This window comes from Suricata suricatta, chromosome 8, assembly GCF_006229205.1.
Source record: "Suricata suricatta isolate VVHF042 chromosome 8, meerkat_22Aug2017_6uvM2_HiC, whole genome shotgun sequence".
In the NCBI taxonomy this organism is placed as follows: Eukaryota; Metazoa; Chordata; class Mammalia; order Carnivora; family Herpestidae; genus Suricata; species Suricata suricatta.
Genome location: NC_043707.1, coordinates 116,756,268 through 116,778,817, shown reverse-complemented (window position 1 = coordinate 116,778,817; position 22,550 = coordinate 116,756,268). Strand labels below are relative to the sequence as shown.

Below are 22,550 nucleotides of genomic sequence, written 5' to 3'. Positions count from 1 at the left end.
CAGACCTTGGCCCACCCAGCCTCAGTTTACTAGTGCTACTGTCAGTTTGACCATTAGCTCCATGAAAGGGAGGGAACTCCCTTTCCCTGGGTACAGCTTGCATGGTAATTCCTGGCCGTGTCTTGCTAATGGCCCAGAGCAGGCCTGGAGAGGTGGCTCTTGAGGTTGGGGAGAAAGGGAGGCCAGTGGGAAGGCTGACCTTAACCCTGGGAGCTCCCTTGAGGAGGCGTTGGAGAAGGCCGGGAAAGAAAGCCCAGGGGCAGAGACTGAGAACTTTCAGGGGTTCTGGAACTGTCATTACCTCAGGTTGAGTTTTGGAGGCTTTGAGAGTAATAGCAAAGCCTTTCATCCATTCATTGGCTCATTCATGCACTGGCTGATGAATTCACTTATTCACTTACTCATTCAACCGTTAAGATGTGCCTGCCAAATGCTGGCCTTTGGAGAGGCAGCCGCAGGCAAGTTAAACGTGGCCACTGTCCTGAGAGATCTCACAGCCTAGGAGACACAGGAGCACATGGAAAACACCACGCAGTGTGCCCAGTGCTGGCATGGGGATGGGGCACATATGAGGGCCACAGAGAGTGGCCAGTGGTGGGTAGGGCTTGCCTTGAAGAACAGAGGAGGGGTGTGGGGACACCGAGGCCACAGCCCATTAAAGTGTCCCTCTCCAGATGTCAGGCCATGAGTGATAGGCTTGGGGGCACTGGGGCAAAACCCCTCTGGTAGCCATCCAGCCTCTCACACAGGGTCCAGCACGGATAGGGCATGAGTACATGTTTGCTGAATGAATAAGCGAGTGAACAAATGGGCCAACAAATGTGCTCCTGACCTTTGCACTAGCGAATGATCATTTGCCTGGGGTGTGATTTCTCAGTTCTGTGGGTCTACAAAGGGAGAGTGACACTGGTAATCCCCAAGGAGCAAATAATCAGAAGGCAGTTATCTTTGGCTTTGAGGTTCATAACATGAGCTTTCCTTTCCCTTCCCTTCTGTGGCCCACCACCCTCCCCCTCCCACCTCTCTCCGTCTCCCCTGCCTTGCTTTTTACTTCCTCTCTAGTGAAGGTAGCTTGACTCTCTGGTTCAAATCCAGCGAGGTTCACATGCAAATTGGTCATATGTCTGAGGAGCTGCGGAATAAAGGCAGATGTGTGCAAGTAGGGGACACCGACATGGGTCTGGGCCTCAGTTCTGCAAAAATGTCATCGGCTGAGAGGTCCTGACAGGAGGAGCTCCCTGGACTCCATGTGGGCAGAGCTGTACCTGAGGAGCTACCTGACACAGACACAGGGCTCCTCCCTCAGTTCTTTGTGCATTCAAACATCTACTGAGCTCTTCCTTTGTGCCAAGGCTCCATGGTAACTGAAGAAGGAACCAACAAAATGTCGTCCCATGGGCTATGGGAGAAGGAGATTCTAATCACAGACAACACGACATACACACAGACAACAGGTGCTGTTGAAATGCTATAGGAACCAAGGGAGAACCAAGACCTGGTGGAGCTAGGAGGGCTTCTCAGAAGAGGGGGTATTTGGACTGTAATTTGGAAGAAAAAGGAAGGCACACTGAGACAGGATGTGCCCAGACAGAGGTCTTAAAGGGCCAGGTGTGTCCACAAACCAGGAGTTCAGTGTGGCTAAAGCCAGGGTTGCCTGAGTGGGGGGACTGAGGGATGGGTGGGCCCCGTGCGCTTTGCTGCAAAGCAAGGGGTTGTTGATCCACAAGCTTGGCTGGTCAGACCACCTGGGGCACCCTGTAAAGATACAGCTTCCAGGCATCCAAACCAGATCCACTGAATCATATCTTCAAAGAGCTCTGGAATTTGTGTCTCATAGCCTCTCCAGGTATTTTTGATGATTAACCAAATTTTGGAAATACTTTTGTGGGTAGAATGACTATACAGACCAAGATAGCCCACACAGCCAAGGTGAGACTGAAATTTCTCAAGAAAAACTCAATCAAAGGGAGAATATGGAGCCATTTGGAGTAGACCAGCATCACTTGCTCTGAGCCTTGTCTCTTCTCCTTGAATGCTAAGCTTCCAGGAGGATGGACTGGGTATTTGTAATTGTTTTATTCTTAGTTTACTGAGTACAGACCTACCATTCACCTGCTTCCCCATAAGGCTGTAAGTTCTTGTCCCCACAGTGCAGAACTTCATGGCCCACAGGTGCTCAGTCAATGCTGGTGTCTTGGCATAGGTTCTTGGCCATTTCCACACCAGAGCATTTCGTTTCTCTCTGGACCTTCTTATGGCTCCTGAGGAGAGGGGTCCTACTTACTGGAACATACCCAGCTCCCTCTCAAGCTCAGCCAGCAGAGGCCCCAGAAGGGAGATGGAATTCCAGGAAGAGTCCTCACATACATAGATATCTGGGTGCCTGGGATGAATAATCATCTAATGACCATAAGGAGAGGCAGGAACATGTGACCTGGTCTGCACACTTTCAGGCAAAACCTGCTTCTCCTCCTAACACCATCCTTCTTCACCTGTTCCTTACAAGGGAACGTCTCACTTATGTGCCTCTCAGTCCTATGTGCCTCTCACTTACTTCAGATCCTTCGACATCTTTACTCTTCCTCTTTGCCTGCTGTGCCCTCAGCCTACAAACATATTCCAGTTTCCAACATCCTAAACAAACCAACTGTTTGAGCAGCCCCAAACTTTCTGTCCACTCTACTTCCCTCTCATGCCCTTTCTCCTTCTTTTGTGTCACCTTGAAACTTATCTAAAGGGCTGTCTAGGCTCCTTGTCCCTAGAACTTCCCATCCATCCATTCATTCCCTGCTCCATAGCTGTTTCTGCCCCTAAAGCTTCACTGAAAGGTCCTCTTCCAAGGCCAAAGGCAACAGTCTCTAACAGTCTTTTCCCCAACAAGACTTGTTCATCACCACCACTGTCAGACATATTCTGGTTGGGAACTCTTCCTCCCTTTGTGGTGTCATTCTCCTACCTTACACCACTCTTCCTCTGTGTCTTGTACTGTATTTCTTCCATCTATAAGGATGCTGTTCCCATATCCATTCAGAATCTTCCTATTTTCTTCACTCTCTCCAGGAAATGTTGTCTATTCCTTAGGTTTCTATTCTCATCCATGTCCTGATGAAGTAACACCCAAATCTCTTTCTTGAACCCAGACTGACCGGGTTTCCAACCAGTGTATCCAAACATCACTGGGTGAAACACAGGCACTTCAAATGCACACGTTTTCCTCCTGACCACTGCAAAACACATTCTTCCTCTTTCATTTCCTTTTAAAGCATCCCATTGGGCCAAGTCAGACAGTATCAAGTCATTATTCATCTGTTCATTGAATCAATGTTTGCTGGGGGCCCATTATGTGCCAGGCACTCACTCTGCTGGTCACTTGGGATACAATGTTGAGTAAGACCCTCTTTTTACCCCCATCCTCTCATCCATTCAGCCACCAATTCCCATTCCATTTCCTATATTTCTCTTAAATTTGTCTCCCCCTCCATGTTTTCAAAGCCTTTGGTTGATGCCGCCATTTTTCTTACTTGGGTGACTGCTTCTGCCTCCTAATTGACCTCGCTTCCTCCAGTATCCCTCTTGAATCCTCTCTACTGCTGCCATAATGATCTTTAAAAAACTTAGACCTTCCTGCTATTGCTCTGGTTCAGAAGAAAGGGTGACTTTTATCGATCCCAAGTCTCATCCCAGGGCTGTCATTCCAACACCCTCCCACTTACTCTGAAACCTTGCTCCATCCAGCAGCATAGCCCAGCCACTGAAGTGTATGGGTAATGGAGTCACAAAGACCAGGTTTAAATACTGGTGGTGCCACTTCCTGGCTATGCACTATGGCTAAGTAAGTTTCCTACCCTTTCAACCTATCCATGATTCAGGATCTTCATCCATCAAGTAGGTCTCTTAAAACCTAACTAGTTATGCTATGAAGAGGAAGAAATAAAATCATTTATGCAGAAGGCTTAGCTCAGTGCTCAGCACATGATATGCATACAGTAAAACATATCTACTACAGTTATTTCCAAGAGTCCAACACTTATACCCTTAAAATCCTGTTTCAGGACAAAACCCCTCTCTGCCAAGCACGGAGACTCACCATGATCTGGATCCTATGACCTTGCCATCCTCATCTTGATCCAGATGTGTTGAATTACTTTCAGTTCTGAGAGGTGTTTCACACCTCAGTGCCTTCATGCATGCATCTACTCTGAGATGATTTCCAAGCTGACTCATCTTTAAGACCCTGCTCAAATGTCTCCTCCTTTGTAGAAACTTCCCTGACCTTCCAGTTAAGTGGCTCCTTCCAACATTTCCCAAGATAGCAAACTGAATACCCCTCCATCAGCCCTTACCCAAATTCTAGTTTTTAATTCACAAGCCTGTCTTCTCTCCTATGTATTGTTCCTCAAGGGCAGAGATCATATCTATAGTCAATGAACAAAAAAGTGTTCATCTCATGACATACTGTGAACTTGAAGTGACTGTGCTTTTTGCTGTGAGAAATGCTCCAAAGAGGGCTAGATGGGCAGTCCTGTATCTCTCCTGTGGGCCAGTGGGCAGGGTGAGAAATATGCTGGGCATTTTCCCTGATGTTTGCAGGAAGGCATTTCTGATTCTTCAGTCTTGGATTCTGAGTTGTCACACTTATACCCTTCTTTCTGCACTCAGTGCTCCCTGGCTCTCCTCCAGTGTGGTGTCAGTAAGGGACCCCTTCGGTCTTTCTGGGATCCTCAGCACTACCTGAAGCTCACATAGAGCACCCATGAAGATAACAGGAACCTCCTTTTTCACAGCTTCTTTCTGAGGGAATACCCTTTGGAGAGGCTGGTTTCAGAAACCCTGGCTGGTGTGACCTCCTGCACAACATGTGAGGGAATGACTGATATGGGGCTACTGACCTTCACACACTTGCCAAGACTAGCTCTCCTGGGCAGGGGAGAGGAGGGTGAATCAAATTGGTTCTCAGAAACTTCTCAGGCCTTACCTACACTTTCTTTTGCACTTCACCTTCAGTTGTAAAAGAAAACTGAGATAAGTGTCTTTAACAACACCTAGGAAAGAGTCTTCTCATCAACAACTTTATAACCTTGTGGTAGTAAGTCCTTCTTCTGGGCCAGCCTCCATCCCCATATGGCTGAAGCACCCTTCCCCATTGACTATTCATCAAATGGTTTGATGAAATGGAGTCTGTCTTTATAAAATACCTTGCAGAGGAAATGTGTTTCCAATGTCCCCAGCACTGTGCTTCTAAGCACCTTGACTAAACAATTTTAAAAGGAAGAAAAAAAGCATTTTACAAGTTAATAAGTGCTAAAAACAGAATCATATCTCCCTAAAATTCATATCCCTAACTCCCAATGTGATGGAATTTGGAGACAGAGCCTTTATGGAGGTAATTAAGATTAAATAATGTCATGAGGGTGGGGCCCCAATCCAATGGGATTGGTGTCCTTATAAGAGGAGCAGAAGACACCAGAGAGTCTCTCTCTGGAGTCACACAGAAGAAAGGGCAAGTGAGGAGCAGGCCATCTATAAACTAGGAAGAGGCCTCACCAGAAACTGAATTTACTGGCACCTTGATTGTGATCTTCTGGCCTCCAGAACTGTGAGAAAATAAATGTTCCTTGTTAAGTCTATTATATTTTGTTATGATGGCCTGGGCAGACTAATAAAGTAAGAATATTCAGAGTATAAGCCCAGTGAATGTGACTTAGAACATGAAGCTGGCATTGGCTTTGAGTACATTTTTAAAGACTGGTAAAGCAGAGCTCTGGTTTTCAGGGCCTTATGGGGAACAGGGAACAGGAGACAAATATCAGGACCCACCAAGGTGGGAACTCTAGTAGAACACCCCTGAATAAATCTGGGTTAGTTAAAGCTGCACCCTTAGTGTGAGGGTGAGTGAGTAATAAGCCTGCCTGCCTTCCCATCTGTCACTGCTCCCTCTGGGTGGAGCTGGAGGCTGATTATTTATCAGAGACCTTGACACTGAGTGGACAGCAAACAGAAAACTTCCGTCGAGACCCCTTCATAGTAAGTCTGCCTTCACATGGGTGTGCAGATTACTTGGGTGGTTTGAAACCATCATTCTGAGAATTTAGTATCAAAAGGTTTCTGGCTTGCTAATGCCACTAGGCACTGGGCAGGTCTCAAAGAAGTCCCACTGACAAAGTTTATGATTCTAACCATAGTCAAGAATAACAGACAGAAAAAGGAAGGAAACATGGTTCTGGGGGCGAGAAGTAAGAAACAACAGATAACAGAGTCAAAGTTGAAAAGATTTCAGATTTTGGGATTAACAGATACAGAATATAAAATAAATATGTGTAACACACTTAAAGAGTGGCCTAAACATAAGAGTAGGAGAAAAATACTATAAAATATGATCAAGAACATTTTTTTAAAAACCAAATAGGACCTCATAATATAAAAATAGTGCTATTTGAAATTAAAACAAATCTTCAGTGAATGAATTCAACAGAGGTTAGATACAGCTTAACAGAGAATTAGTGAACAGAATGAGAGAAGATGGTAGATGTTGGGGTGCCTGGGTGGCTCAGTTGACTAGGTATCCAACTTGAGCTCAGATCATGATCTTGCAGTTTGTGAGTTCAAGCCCTGCACTGGGCTCTGTGCTAACAGCTCAGAGCCTAGAACCTACTTCAGGTTCTGTATCTCCCTCTCTCTGACCCTCCCCTGCTTATCTTCTGTCTGTTTCTCTCACTCAAAAATAATTTAAAAAATCATTTAAAAATTGTAGAAGTTAAGAAACATAGAAGATGGAGTGAGAAAGATTAACATGCTTTGCCGGACGTTCAGGAGCAGAATAGAGAGAGCATAAAGGGGAGAAAACAGTTGAAAAGACAATAGCTAAAAATTTTCCCAAATCAATGAAAGATACAATCCACAGATTTGAGAGCTTAATGATGTCAAGCAGGATGAATACTAGGATATCCACAACTAGACACTTGATTATGAAACTGAAGAATAATAAAGACAAGGAAAAGAGCATAAAAGCAACCAGAAGACTATCATACAAAGGGATGACAATAAGCTTACAGCAACAATGGGAACTAGAAGACACTGGAATACTTCCATGTACAGTGATAATATGATTGTCAACCAAGAATCAAATACTTAGTGAATACCAGTGTTCTTTCAAGAACAAGGGGGAAAGCAGACATTTTAAGACAAATAAGGACTATGAACACTTGTCATCAACAGGAAAATAAATTCTAAAGCATGGACTTTGGACAGAAAGAAGTTCCAAAGAGAAGGACTAGATACACAAGAAAGAACAGTGAAAAAAGTGGCAAATGTGCAAGTAAATCTAAATGGACATTAGTTTTATTAAACAAGAACAATAATGACTTGTGAGCAAAAGAAAAGCAACATGAAAATATACACCATAGGGTATGAATTGGGAGGGAGTAATTAAAATTCTCTAAGATCTCTCACTTTATAAGAGGAACATAAAATTACTATTTACATTAGATGTTATTAAGTATGCATATTAATGTGTCCTGAGTAACTAAAAAATAGAAGTGACAGTATAATTTAAATGGTCTAACTTTCTAGTTGAAAGATGAATTGTCAGAGTGGATTTCTAAAAATTCAGCTATATACAAGACATATATAAAGCATAAGGAAGTAGAAAGGTTGAAGCAAGAGAACAGAAAAGATTTATTAAACAATCCTGTCCCTTACCAAAAACAAACAAACAAAAAAAGCCCCAAACAAACAAACAAACAAAAAAGCTGATGGAATAGCTGGGGGGAAAAGCTTTAAAGTAATAAACATTACTTATATAGGTAAAGAGAGTCACTATACAACTATTTTTTAAAAAGCTCAATTCATCAGCAAGATATATAATTCTCAACTTGCATGTCCAATAACACAGTCTCAAAATATATAAAGCAAAAACTGACAGAACTTCAAGGAATAATAGGCAGATTACTATCATAGTAAGAGATTTTAATATGCCTTCTTCTGCAGTTGACTGATCAAAAAGACAAAACCAATGGAGATATAAAAGATATAAGCACAATTAACAGGGTTGATGTAATGAAGATATTAGAACACAAAAACTGCAAAATACAGTATATTTTTTAAGCATGCAAAGAATATATGTCAAAAATGACATTTCTGATCCAAAAAGCATGTTTCAACAGATTTAAAATGATTCAAATATAGACAATGTTCTCTGACCATGAGCTTTAGAATCAGTAACAAAAGGACAGCTAGAAAAATCCTTTATTTGGAAATTAAGAAATATTTCTAAAAAACTCATGGTTAAAAGAATAAAGAATAATATAATTGGAAAATATTCTTAACTAAAGTATAATAGAAATACTGCATATAAAAACCTGTGGGAATGTAGCCAAAATAGTCCTCAGAGCGAAACTTATAGTCTTAGATGCTTAAATCAGAAAAATGAGTAGCAGAATAACCCAATATAACAGAAGGAAATAAATTGAAGTAAAAAAATAAATATATTAAAAGAAATATTAATAGAACCATAGTTGATTATTTGCAAAGAATAAAAAATGTGAAACCTCTGGAAATATTGATTTTAAAAGATACAAAATTACAAATAAAAGAGGGAATAAAATATACGTAGTAAGAGATAGTATGCACAACTTTATGGCCAATAAATCTGAAAACTTACTAAAAAGGACTGAAGAAAAAAAGATAATCTTAATAGTCCTTTGTTGCTTAAAAGTATTAAATCTATAGTTTGAAATTTTCCAACAAAGGAGCACCAAACCCAGAGAGTGTGCTGAAAAGTTCCACCAGACTTCCAGGGCAGAAGTTATTCCAATCTTTGCTAATAAATCCACAGGATAGAAAGAGAGGATACATGTGCCAAATCATTTTATGAGGTTAACAATATCTTGATGAAAAAAATCTGGCAAGGTTAATATGAAAAACAAAGGCCAATCTCACTAGCAAAATAGAAGCAAATTACTAAACAAAACATTAGCAAACCAAATACAGGCATTTATAACAAGGATAATACTAAAATATCAAATTGGGTTTATCCCAGGAATGCAAGATTGGTTTAATATTAGAAATATCAACCAATGTTGATAACCACACTAAGAAAATTAAGGAGCAAAGCATGATTATATCAATACATATAGAAAGGTGCTTGATAAAACTCTAAATTCATTCACAGTAAAAGTGCTTAGAAAGCTAGGGTCAGAAAGGAACTATAAGTTTAATAAAAAACTTCAGCAAACATCATACTTCATGAATAAATGAAAACATTCTATTTGACATCAAACAATGACAAGTGTGCCCACCGTCATCACAATGATTGATACTAGGGCCAGAATATTGGGGCAAGAAAAAGAGTAAAGAGAGGTATAAAGATTATAAAGGGAGAAATAAAACCATTCTTTGTCCTCTGTAGAAATCCCAAATAAGTCACAGATAAATTACTATAAAAGTTGCTTTGTTAAAAAGTCAAAGAACAAAAATTAATACTGTTTCCAAACACTAGCAATAACTAGGAAGAAAATGGAATTTTAAAAGATATGATTTACAACAGTAACAATAGACATAAGATACCTAAGGGTAAATAGATTAAAAAATGGACATGATCTGTATTGGGAAAAAAAAATTACACAAGTTTATTGACAGCCATTAAAGAAGCCCTAAGGAAACAGATATACCATACTCATGGACTGGAAGGCTTAGTATCATAAAGATATCAGTTCTTCCTCAGTTCATCTGCAGTTTTGTTATAAATAAATAAAGATTCAAACAGGTTATTTTGTGGATCTTGGCAAGATACTTGTAAAATTTATGAGAGAACAGAGGGCATTGCACAGGAAAAAAACTAAATGTGACATAAACATATGCAGAGATGTATACAGCAGTGCAGAAGCACACACACCAACACAGATAAATCTTAGAGACACAATTTTGAGTAGAGTTGATTAAGACTACATATAACACGACTATGTTTATACAAAGTTCAAATGCTTGCATACTAAACAATGTATTTTTACGGATACACACTGACATGCAAACTATAAAGAAAAGCAGAGGAACAATAAGTACACAGTTAAGGTACCTGAAGGATAGAGAATGAAATGAGATTGGTGAGGGACACAAATCACTAAGGTAACTCTGGTTTTTTGGTTCTTAGCTTGGGAGATGACTATGCAGTTGTTTGTTGTATTGATGTTCTTTATATTTTACTTAAATTTTGCAAACATGCTTTTTACTAAAAACAATTTAATAAAAACAATTTTTAGGAACTGCCTGCAGAGATTCTACCACAACCATGTTCTGGGCTCGAGACCCCTAATAGATCAACTGTCCCCAGCCCAGCGCTGCCCACAGAACACTCCCTATCCTCCCTCGAAGCCTTACCTTAGCAGGGTTGAGTGCTGTGATGATCCACACACAGTGTGCATTGTTGTCATACTGAATAGGGAAATTGGGGGAGGTGATGATGCCTGAGGGGCCTCGAAGGTGGGCATCACACATGCGGGCTGCAGAGAGGAGATGAAAGGCAAGCATCTTAGTTTGGACCAATCAAGTTCCCATCCCCCGCTTCTACTCAGAGCCAGAAGAGCCTGGAGTCTGTACAGTCCTCCCCAGATACAACCTGCTTCCTATTTCCTTCCCCAGTTCTCAGCAGGCTCAAAGGAAAGTCACAGTTCCAGGTACATGGGGGGAGGGGCAGGTCCCACGTGTCCTCACCTGCTGCTCGGGAGGCAATGATGAACTTCCATGGTCAGGCTAAGCAAGCCTCCCTAGCCTGGCTCTACTGTGATCAAGCAGCTCGTCTACCCTGGGAGGGTATGGGCTAGTACTCCCCATGTTGACCTAAAGCTAGGTAGGTTCCAGGCACCTATGGGCTGCTAAGCTGCTCACCTCTTGCTCTGCTGACCTGTTTCCCCGTTTGCTCTCAGTCTCCTTAAAGTAGAATCTCAAGATGTCCTTGCCAAGGCACCTCAAGAGGTCTCAGGATGTCTACACCCAAGGGCTCTGCCAAGGCCCCCAGCTCAGCCTGGTGCCAGGCACCCAGAGTGATTTCAGTGCTAATCAAGTACTTCCCAATTCCTTCCCCACACTCGGCACATGTCTGAAACAGGCTTTTGACTGGAAGCATAAAGATTCAAGGTGAATTAGAAGAAGTGCTCTACTCAAGTAGATATAAAGTGTTATCAATCACAGCTTAATCTAATTAAGCTCTTTAAAATAGCTTCTAAACTAATTAGATTAAGTAGTGATTGATAACAGTTAAGGTACTACATTGTACCTAGGTGTTTGCCTCCTTTAAAAACGTGTTCTTTGGTTCTGGCCACATCATTCTTCAATGTTAGTGCTCAGCTATTTTAATAAAGAGTTCTATGAGTCTGTTCTGTTGCTGCCCACATGGCAATTTATCCTAATTGTAGGCAAAGTGCCTAACAGTAAAGAAATAGTGGGCAAACTCAACAAGCTTAAGTATATAAAATGAAAGTGGTGTCAAACCTGGTTTCCTCTGATGGGGCAAAATATCCTAGGGCTCCTCTCTGCATGTGGATAATGGGCATGATAAACCTTTCCTTTAGGAAAGCTTTCCTTCCAGGGCCTGGAAAGCAGGTTCCACAGCCCCTGGACATAAGTAACCTGCTCATTCCATGCTCTTGTTCCTGCACTCACTCAGTCCAACATTTATTGAGTGCCTATCATGGGCCAGGGAGAGTGTGGGGAGAGAAAAATATCTAGGACACAACTCCTCCTCTCGAAAGGGCCACCGGCAAGTGGAGGAAATAGGTAATGAAAACAGCTACGATAAAGCAGAGCAAGTGTTGCCAGAGGGTTATCTGTAGGCCACTGACTCAGAACTGCTCCTTCTCTACTAGCTCACCACCTTCGATGAGGACGTTCCTTCTGGAGGCTCACCCTGGTTGTGCACCTGGAGGATCTTCTCCCTCATGAGCTCCGACAGCGGTTTGGTCAAGTTTGAACAAGGCCCTAGGGGAACCTGTTACTCTATTCCCTTCATGTACATCTGACTGTGCCTGTAATTCTCTGCTAGGAAACTCTTAGATTCGCAGACTGTACTTGATACAGGTGGGCCTGAAGGCAGCCCACCATGGTAAAGAGAACACGGGCTGTGGAGTTTACTAGCTTAGCTTTCTGGATTTTAAATCCATTTATGGGTCGGCTAAGCCTGATTAAATTGGAAAGCCTCTCTGATCTTACTTCATCTGTAAAATGGGGCTAGTGAAAGCATCTCATTGAGGCGTGGTGAGAATGAAACGGGATTAGATCCTGGATGTGAAGACTCATTCAGGTCCTGGGATGTCACTGGTGTTCAACAAAGGGGACGATCAGACTCCTGATACCATGTTCATTCATTTCTCAAGGTCTAAGATCTTTTTCCTACTTTCCATGGTTTCTTTACTTAGGATTTTTCCCCCCAGGGCTGACCACATTACTATCCAAACTAGAAAAAGACCATCAAAACCAAAACCATGACCTCACCCACCTTTGCAAAGGGGACTTGTGGATTTAGAACCCTACCCCTGCAGAAACTCCTGCACATCTCCACTAGCACCATTTATACCTCTTCTGGAAAGTCAGTTTTTGTTGCCTTAAAAGCCCTCAGCTTCAGACTCAATTTATCCTGCACTTGTTTCTGAAAATTAGATGGTATCTGCATTCTGTTGAAACATGCTGAAGGTCATTAGAGAGAACAGGTCAAAAAGGCATTTATCACTTTAAGGGCTTTGAAGGGCTTAAATAAAATATTACAATGTGCAGACAGTTAACATGGGGCACCTTAAAATAGGTTCAGAATAGAGCACTTTTTCCTTCTGCTGTCTAGGTAGGGTCAGGGGGTCTGTGGACAGACAGACATCTCCCCGGAAAGTCAGACCTTGGGGTCCCACCGACAGATGGACAGCTCATCAATGCCAACCACACAGGATGGCAAAATGGTCGGTGTTCAGACAACTTCTGGATAAATGAATAAACACCTGTCTGTGTTTCTCTATCTGCCTTTTCCTATCCAATGCTCTTCTAGACAGCTTCTAGGAGAGACTTCTCCAGAGCGCTGTGCGCCTATGCTCTGCAGACAGCAACCCAGGGGAGCTTAGGGAGACACCACGGGGACCCAGAGCCAATTCTGGCAATGAAACAACTAGGCACCAGAAAGAGCTGCTCCAGACACTAGTGCCTCTGTTTCTGTCTTCCTCCCAAATCTCATTCCCACCCTATTCCATGCTGCCTTGCCTCACCTCTCCTGCTACTGACCTTTCTCTCTGCCCTTTCCCCAGGGCTCTCAAACCATGTCCCCGGCACCAATCCTAAAGCAAACAAACCCTGACTTGTAGCTGCAACATCATTCAGAACCTCCCATCCACCTTCTGCCTTGATGAAAGCCTGTCCCCTTGTCCCCAGGCTGCTGTTTCCCCTGGAGCCCTCTGCAATTGAGAGCTTTCTCCCACCCCCCAGTATTTCCTTCTGCAAATGTTTGCTGAACCCCCCTGCCCCTGCCAAGGAACTCTCCTTTGATCTTCAGTGAGATCTTATCCCATGAACACCAACAATTTCTCTTTAGCCATAAGTTTCCCGTCCTCTCTTTTGTCCTTATCTAACTTTGATCCCACAGTCCATCATTATGATCATTTTCTTACAGACCCACCCAAGTCTTGTGCTCCTTTTCCCTTTTATCAGCCTGGATGACAGCAATCATGGATGAACCCCTCAACCTACACTCTCCAGGCCCTGTCCCTATAAAACAGATCTTTGCTAGAGAAAAGGCACATGAATAGGAAGATTGACACCACTATTAATTCATGATTACTCACCTCAAAAAAATCCTAGATTATTCCCAGTGATGATGACATTAGCTCTACACTCTTCTCAAAGACTTACACCTTCTATATTCCCCCAGACCTCTCACCCTTCCCTTCGCTTCCCTACACTATCAGTTGGTGACCTTGCTTTAGTCTCTGTGGATGAAAGAGAGAACATCTGGTGGTCACAGCCTCTCTCCCATCCCCCAAATCTGCATTCTTGTCTGATTATGTGCTCATCTACTTCTTCCCTTTAGATTTCAACAGAGAGAAGGTTCCTTTACCTTTCAGAGTTCAGCCCCTTCCCATGAGATCTAGTGTCCCTACCCAAGGTCAACCATGTCCATAAGCGTAGCCAGGGCCTGCTGTTCTGGGACTTAGGAGAGTCTGCCTGTGCGATCTTAAACTCCAACATTACATTCTTTCCCCTGTCGTCCCCACCAGAGTGACTTGGTTTCAAAGTACTTGTTGTACTAACATAGGGAGGGAGTTACCTCGTCTCTCCCCACCCACCAATCCTTACCTGGCCCTTCCTTCACTACCCAGTCTGGACCTCAATACTTTTATATCCTCAATAGTCTTTATATCTGCCATTGATGAATTCTACCACATAGATTCATGGTTTCCACAGTAATTGAAGCTTCAGTGCAAGTCAGCCCTCTCCCTTATCTTTGCTCAGCTTCTTTGACAATTTCTTACAGAGGCAACTTCAAACGTTTCCTTCTCAGTTGAGCCACTTAACCCCACTGGTTGCTTTTTGGTCTTCGCTACACTTGACCTCTCTGGAGAATCTGACCCTACTGATCCTTCTCTCTTTGTGAAATTCACATTTGTTGGCTTCCGTATTGCCTCTTGGCTCTTCTCTTACCTCTCAGCCTCCTTCTTATTCATTAACTCCTCAAAATTAGTTGTCTAAGTCTGGGTAAAGAGTGTATATTTGCACATTTCCTGTAAATTGTCTGTGAGTCTACAATTAAATCATAATAAAAGTTACCAAAAAGTGAGTAAGAGGGTATTGTTCTATCTGGTTCCATCCAGTATATTGACTCAAAGGATGTCCAGGTGCCATTTTCAAGTAAGATACAGCCTTTGGAGTCAGGGTGTGAATCCAGCTCAACTCATTAGCTTTGTGACCTTGGGCAAGAAGGCTGACCACCCCAAGCTTGAGCTAAACATAAAATATAAATATTGCCACTTTCTTCAAATAGAAATTATGAAAAATGCATACTACAATGCTTTATACAAGCATGAATAGTGTAATAAGTGGGAGCTTTATCATTAATACATACATATATGTGTATATATGTTCTGGCACAGTCAGTACATCACCTATGGGGAGAGGAGAGGCTGGTAGGGGTAGGAGTGGTAGTGGAGAGAAAGGGTAGGCAGCAGTTGAAGAGGGGATGAAAACAGAACTCCAAAAAACATTGGTGTTTAAGGAGTGGACCTGAGAAGCTGGTCCAGTGAGGGCCACCAAGAGGGAAGACAGCCACCTGTCATATTTCCCACATTCCACTCCCATCTTCCACTCCCATCTTCTGAGGATGAGGGAGATGAATCAGAGCATCCTGGTCATTTTCCCTGTGCCATCTGGTATGTTAACAGCAAGGCTGGAACTTGAACTTAGGTCTCCAAGTCCTGAGTCAGGTGTTCTATTCACCAAAAAGGCTTTTATTCTAAACAGATACACAAGTATGCATAAATATATATGCGTGTACATATGTATATATTTGTACAGCAAATAGTTGATTTCTCCACAAAGGAAAAAAAAATAATTCATGGGTTTCTGTTGAGTATCTACTCTGTGGCTCAGTATCTGAATCTCATCTGGGCTGGTACTCAGTTCCTATTCTCCGTCAACACCAATTTGTGGTCACAAGAAACCAGGCCTCCAGGTCTCCTGGTTGTCACTTTGGTCCTCTTCACTCTATCAGTGGCTTACAAACAGAGTTGCCTGGAGCCTTGGGGTTCCTCAGAGGTAGCTTAGAGGCTGCTGAGAGGAGTGAGGCAAGGGGCAGCGCCAAATCCCCTTCCCTTACTTCAATGGAAAAAGCTCCATTTGTATCTGTTCTATTTATTAGGCTTCTGCAGAAGCTAATTTTTAAATATTGGGCTCCATATGTAAAATAAGTCCTATAAACTCTATATTTTATTTTATTTTTTATTTTTAATAGTTTATTGTCAAATTGGTTTCCATATAACACCCAGTGCTTCTCCCCACAAGTGCCCTCCACCATGACCATCACCCTCTTCTCTCCCTCCCCCTCCCCCTTCAGTCCAGGGTTCGTTTTCAGTATTCAATAGTCTCTCATGATTTGTGTCCCTCACTCTCCCCAACTCTCTTTCCCTCTTTCTCTCCCTATGGTCCTCTGTTAGATTTCTCCTGCTAGACTTATGAGTGCAAACATATGGTATCTGTCCTTCTCTGCCTGACTTATTTTGCTTAGCATGCTATATTTTATGACCCCACCTCTATCTGAGGCTGAAGAGAATAAGTAGGTTTCACGTTGTCCTCAATGTACTTTGGATGATCAAACTTGTCTAGGAGTCAAATTAGAAACTTCTTTTTTTTTTTTTTTTAACTTATTTCTTTGGTGGGACGGAAAGAAAAGAAAATTGTGTGAATACCTAATTTCAAATTCCAAAATGAGGGCACAGTCCCATATTGCTCATTCATTTCAATCACCGAGTCATTCAGGTCATCCTCCAACTTTTGTTGAGAACCTATTATTTGCCAGACCCCATGTTTTAGTAGAATTAATTGTGTGGAAAATGAATATTTAAAATCAAATCATATTTTAAATGCATTAGAGGAAAAATAATACCACTGTTATTAGTGGTGAATCCTCTTTAGAATATGATCTTTTTGATAACCTACTTATTAGTGGAGCTATCATGGAATTCAAAGAGTTTTGTCCCTTTTTATTCTTAAAGTGGGGTTCAGTTAAACTTCAATAAAAAAATTACAATCACAATAGTAATTCTAATTAAAAACAAGAGATTTCTTTAAAGGAAAAACTTTCAAAATAGCCAAAATAAGAGGAACCCTTGAATCCGATATTTGTCTCAGCCCTTGGCCTTCAGGGAAGCCAGAGGGGAGGCCATCCAGGTTCAAACCCAGGAGGCTTTGCCTCAACTCTTCCTGCTTCCCAATGGCACTGGAGAGAGAAAACAGGAGGGGGTAGTGGCATTCGAGCCTGGGCTGAGAGGCCACTCCCCGCCACAGTCGGTGCTGGTCACCTTCCATAAAATGGCTTGTTTAAATCTCACCATCACTAGGGAGAGGACATTTTGTTTTCTTAGTTCACAAGTGAGGGCCCTGTGGCTAAAAATGATGCAGGAACCTGCCCAGGGCCAGCAAGCTAATAGGTGGCAGAGTTGTGATGTACATCAAAGTCTGTGTGCCTCCTGAGCTGTGTGATCGCAGGAAGATTGGCCAAGACGGTGAGGGAACAGGCTTCTAAAGATCTGTGAACCCTGGGGGCTGAGGGTGTGCTCCCAGGCCAGGGGAAGCTGTGTGCAGACGAAACTCAGCCGCTGAAACTAGACACTAAACACGAGTGCGCACAAGCTTCACAGACACACCCGGATCATCTCCCAGTGAGCACTTCCAAAGCCGCCACCTCGTCTAGTCCTCACAGTAATGCCATGGAGTCATGGTCTATAATCTTTGCCTTTTAGGAGAGGGAGAGGGAGAGAGGAAGGGGAGAGAGAGAGAGAGACAGAGACAGAGAGAGAGGGAAGGAGAGAGAAGATTCAGAGAGGAGAAGAAACTAGTCCAAGGAGACCCAGCTAAAAAGTGGTGATGGCTGGATTTGAATGCAGTTCTGACTGGCTTTGTTTTCCATGATTTTCCTCCGCTTCCCAGTGGCAGAGGAGGAAATGAGAATTGACGTGTAAAGCTTAGCCCAAAGCTCAGTTAACACTGTGGTGGAGAATTTAGAGTCCAGTGTGTCAAAATCGCTGGAGATGACCTGAGTGGGCCACACAACATGTCTGGAGGAAAAGATAAGTGTGATCACTTGACAGTGAACTTCTTATGAAACAACAGCCCTTCTCTACCCTGGTTATGTCATTTAAACTACCACTGCTACTAAGAGAAAAGTCTTTCACCAACGAAAAGGTCGTTGGAGAGATCAGATTCCACTACAGCCTGAAGGCATTGTTATTCTGGCTCCTCAAAAGGAATTTTGAAAGAACAGATTGGCCAAGGGTCCCTTGGTTCTCAGACTTGAAAACTATGCCTTGCTACACAGCTGGTTTCTGGGCTCCTTGGAAATGGAGTGTTTGCTATCTGATTGTTCATTAATCCAATCATCCATTCAGCATATGTTACTGAACACCTACTATGTGCCAGGCCCTGTTCAAGGCAGTGATCAAAACAGAAGTCCTTGCCCTATAGAGCTGGTGTTTCAGAGTGATCATATTCCTTTTCTTCTCAAGCTCATCCTGATTCATTCAATGTTTCCATATGTACAACTCCATCTGACCACAATAACACAAGATGGGCAGGGTAGGTACCATTATCTACATTTACAGGCGAGAAAATAAGCTCAGGGAAAATAGATGATTTGCCAAATTGCCCATGGCTAGCTGGTGGCAAAGCTAAGAGTTGTACCTAATGATTCTTCTTTGGTTTCCTTTTAAAAATATCTTAGCTGAGTGAAATCTTTGAAATAATATAGCTAAGATCAATGGGAACAAAAAGTACATTATTAATTGTGGCTCATGGCCGCCTCAAAGTTGAGTGAGAATTAATACATTTAAGGCTTATTTCAAAGGGATTTTCATGACCCTCTTCCAAGATTATTCATCAACACATGAAAAAAAAGGAAGTGGGTCTCAGCTCCAACTCTGTCCCCTTCTCAGAGGGAAGTCATCACCCAAGCCCTTTCTCCTAGACCCCTTTCTGTGCACAAATTTCATTTTGATGCATAAGCCTGGAGACAGGCAAAGCATCTCCTTCTCAAAATAGGAAGGATCCAGAATAAAACTTTATGGTGAGCAGGGCACCTCCTTTTCCAAAGGGACACTCAAAAGAGCAACTCTTGGGGTACCTGGGGGGCTCAGTCGGTCGACTTTGGCTCAGGTCATGATCTCATGGATTGTGAGTTTGAGCCCCACATCAGGTGAGCTCAAGCCCCACTTTGGGTGAGCTCAAGTCCCATTATGGGCTCTACATTCTCTCTCCCTGTCTCCCTGCCTCCCTTTCTCTCTGTCCCTCGCTCACTTGTGCTCTCTCTCTTTCTTAAAAATAAATTTTTTTAAAAAAAGGCAACTGTTGACATGTTCACAAACTCCAGAGAGGTTGCTTCTTCTTGCACTGAGAACTGAGCTTTGGGCATGTACACAAACAATAGAAGAGAGATGCTCAGAGGCCATAAGAAATGAAAAGCCAGCTAATGTTGTGTTTGGGGGTGAGGCCAGGGGCTTCTCTACCACAGAGGTAGCTGCAGTCCTTTCCCAGTGAAGGAAAACGTTCAGGATACTATTTTAAAATTTGGAGGATGGGGGCTCAGCCAGCCCAGCCTCAGTCCATGTGATAGCTGAGAATATGTGTGGCAGGGCCTTTGAGGACGAGATGACCAGGTGTGGAGTTAGAAGAGACCCATGGAGAAGTGTTCTGATATCATGGTCCACGTCACTCCTGCCTCACTCAGAGCATTCTTAGGTCTGTTTATTGCTGAGTACGTGGACAGAAACAAAGGCATTGAGAAAGAGGGTCTGGGGTGTATATGTGTTATAATGGAGAGATTTGGGGTAGCATCTACAAGGTGACCTCCCTTCCAACCTAGGTACAGCTGTGATGTCTTTGTGCAAGGAGTTAGCAACCTGGTACATATGGGTCTTTCCCATTAGGCTATAAGGTCCATGCAGGGCAGGGGCCATGTCTCTTGACCCCACCTCTGTAACTCCCGATCCTAGTACAGGCCTTGATACGAGAAGGTGCTAACTAAATGTAATAAGTTAGTCAATGAACCCAGAGCCCAAGGCCTAGGGCACAGTGAGTGTGAGGTGAACCAGTCTGGATGAGAGCCTGGACCTCAGAGACCAGGAGCTGGGTTCCACCCTCCACACCCAGCCCGACTCCTGGCCAGCCTCCCTTTCCCAGGGCACCCTCACCTCGGCAGACCGGCCTGTGGTCGCTCCAGGCCGCAAACATGTCGCTCACTTTCATACAGGTGATGCGCTTGGACCCTTGCAGGTCGTAGCCCTCGCTGCAGGTGAACTGGACGCTGGATCCTAACCTGGGAGATAAGGTGTATCTGTGAGCTCAGCCCTGGGCCCGCCCAGCCCACCCAGTGCTTCCCACTTCCACAGAGAAGTACCATACCAAATGTTATTTCTCCTCTGGCCCTTAATCTCTACTCCACTGTTTCATCACTTAAAATCTCCATTGAAAGGAACATCTGCTCTTCATCTTCTTTTTTTTTGGACCATTTAATGGTTTTAGGATTGAGTTAAAAGGTGACTTTGTGAGCAAAACAGCCATGCTCTCAGATAAGTACCAATTAGGACAGCTAAGAATGGGTGGATGATACCCATAAACTTTAATGAAAATGGAGGATTATGGGAAGATGCCTTGATTATTAGAAACTCTGTAAGATGTAGCATCTCGGGGCCCTAGGATCTCCAGATTATGGGCAACATAAGCTGCCTGCTGTCATGTCATTACTGACGAGGGCAGGTCTTGTACCCCAGGGACAGGTGTGCTGGCTAACACTGGCAGGCTGCGGCCCTCCCCTTCTCCTTCCCAGGACTGGCCCAGGAAAGAATGCCAGAGGCCAGGAAAGTAACTGTTCCTGAATCCATAATGTCCTCTGCATCATCCCCTGTCTCCCCCTGCCCCCCAACCAGGCCATCCACCCTTCTTGCAATCAGAAAGTTCCCGAACAGGTCTTACCTGAAATCCGAGCCTAGTCTTTTGCCCCTTTCAGGTATGCCAGGGTCTGGACACATATTATGCCCTTGGGACACACCAACCTGAGTTACTACAAGGCAAAAAACAGCACATACAGAGATGGGTAATCACAGGAAGGCATAGTCGGGGCACTGGCACAGGGTGGGGGGTGGACACAGAGAGAGAATGAGGCCCTGCTCCGTGGGGCTGTGTAGGGTTGTGGGGCCTCCTGGGCTCAGGTTCTACAAGTATGCAAGGTGGGGGAGCTGCTTTTGACAAATTCCTTTGTGAGCCGAGTCCAAGTGAAATTCATCAAGAGCATCTGGGATCAGAGGCAGGCACCCCAAACCGGCAGCCACCCCGTTCCCTCATCCCACCCCAGTGGCCAGAGGTGGACTCCTTGCCCTGTGCTTCGGATCCAGGGGTGGTGACTCTAGATGGGATGATCACCCCCAACCTCAGCCCCCAGTGGAGAAATGACTCAAAGAAAGTTAAAAAATAAAAGGTGGATGTGTGATCAGGAACGGTAAAGAATGTACGAGAAAGCTGCAGTCTGAAGTTCAGAGCAGGGACTTGAGCTCAAACGTGGACATTTCTGCCAAGAAACCTCTTCCCATCAGATGCCTTCCCAAGCTGAGGAAGCAGGAAGCAGGGAGCACCCCTGTCCAATGCCACCGGCCAAGGGCACGAAGCAGAGATGGCACCGGCATCAGTTCTGGCAGGTGGTGTGACGCTCTCACACTTGCCAACACCCGAGCTCTGTTTACACGACCATGTGCATTGTCATCTCTGCCAAAGGAGAAGCCTGGCGTGGGGCGGCGGATACGCACAGTTTTCTCCTGTCCCCAGTGGAGAGGGTAGAGACCCCCAGGCCCCTGCTGGCTTATTGTTCTCAAGATGCTCATACTCGTGATCCGGGAACTCTCTTACACCCCTGAATTCCTGGCTTTTGGGATGACCAGGAGCTGGGGGCCAGGCACACAGCTCGCTCCAGAGGACTTCCGTTCAAGGCCTCGCTGACCCCACGATCCCAAAAGCACCCTCAAAACAGATGACAGGGGGCTGCAGCAACCCTCTCTGAGTTGACCCATGTGCCTCCCACCCACTCACTGTCCCACAATATGAGAACGGCTCCATTCCTCACCCACTCACCGGCTCACTCGTTCCCGCACATGAGTGCACAGCAAGCATTAATTGAGCACCTAGTGTGTATAAGACCCTAATTTGGATACCACAGGAGAGGCAACGGTCAGATGTTGGATATGACCACTATCCTCAAGGAGCTCCCAGTCAAGTAAAGTCATGACAGAGAAACAAACTGAGGAACCACGATGGAGAAGTGATCAAAGCTTCAGCTATGGGGAGGTTGAGAGGGAAGACCCATCTTATGTTGCTGAAAAGAAGCATGGAAGGCTGCCTGGCAGAGGTGGCATTTAACATGGATCCTCTGAGCTAGCAGGATTTGAACACATGGTGACAGAGGAATGGCAGTTCAGGTAGACACAGGAGCATGGAGGGTGAAGTGAGGACACGGAAGCAGAAGTAAGGGTTGCCCAATGTGGCCAGAATATGAGAGGAGGCACTGAGTGACGTGGAAGAGTGGAAAGTGATGCTTCAGAGGTCAGACCTTTCAGGTATTAGAGTCTGATCTTAAAAATTATGGGGAGCCACTGGAGAGTCCTGAGGGTAAGGCCGATTCCTGTAGGACAAGTGGGTGAGGGTTGTGCCTGGCGGTGGGGACAGATGTGAAGGGATGGGGTAGACATGGCAAAGAAAGAGTCACCAGGGCTCAGGGAAGAGACTAAATCCTGGGATTTCTTCACTTGGGGATGTGTTGAGTCCCATCTTAG

At 44.1% G+C, this 22,550-nt stretch overlaps 1 protein-coding gene across 1 annotated transcript in view; it reads right to left on the bottom strand.

Annotated features, from left to right (window-relative positions):
* Window positions 1–22,550, bottom strand: part of CSMD2 (CUB and Sushi multiple domains 2) — a 590,124-nt gene that overhangs the window by 278,503 nt on the left and 289,071 nt on the right. Inside the window, exons 10-12 of the mRNA XM_029945853.1 lie at window positions 20,704–20,791; window positions 19,923–20,047; window positions 10,375–10,496 (exon numbers count right to left, since the gene is read on the bottom strand). Coding sequence (XP_029801713.1) covers window positions 10,375–10,496; window positions 19,923–20,047; window positions 20,704–20,791 — 335 coding nt within the window. The remainder of the gene's footprint in view (window positions 1–10,374; window positions 10,497–19,922; window positions 20,048–20,703; window positions 20,792–22,550) is intronic.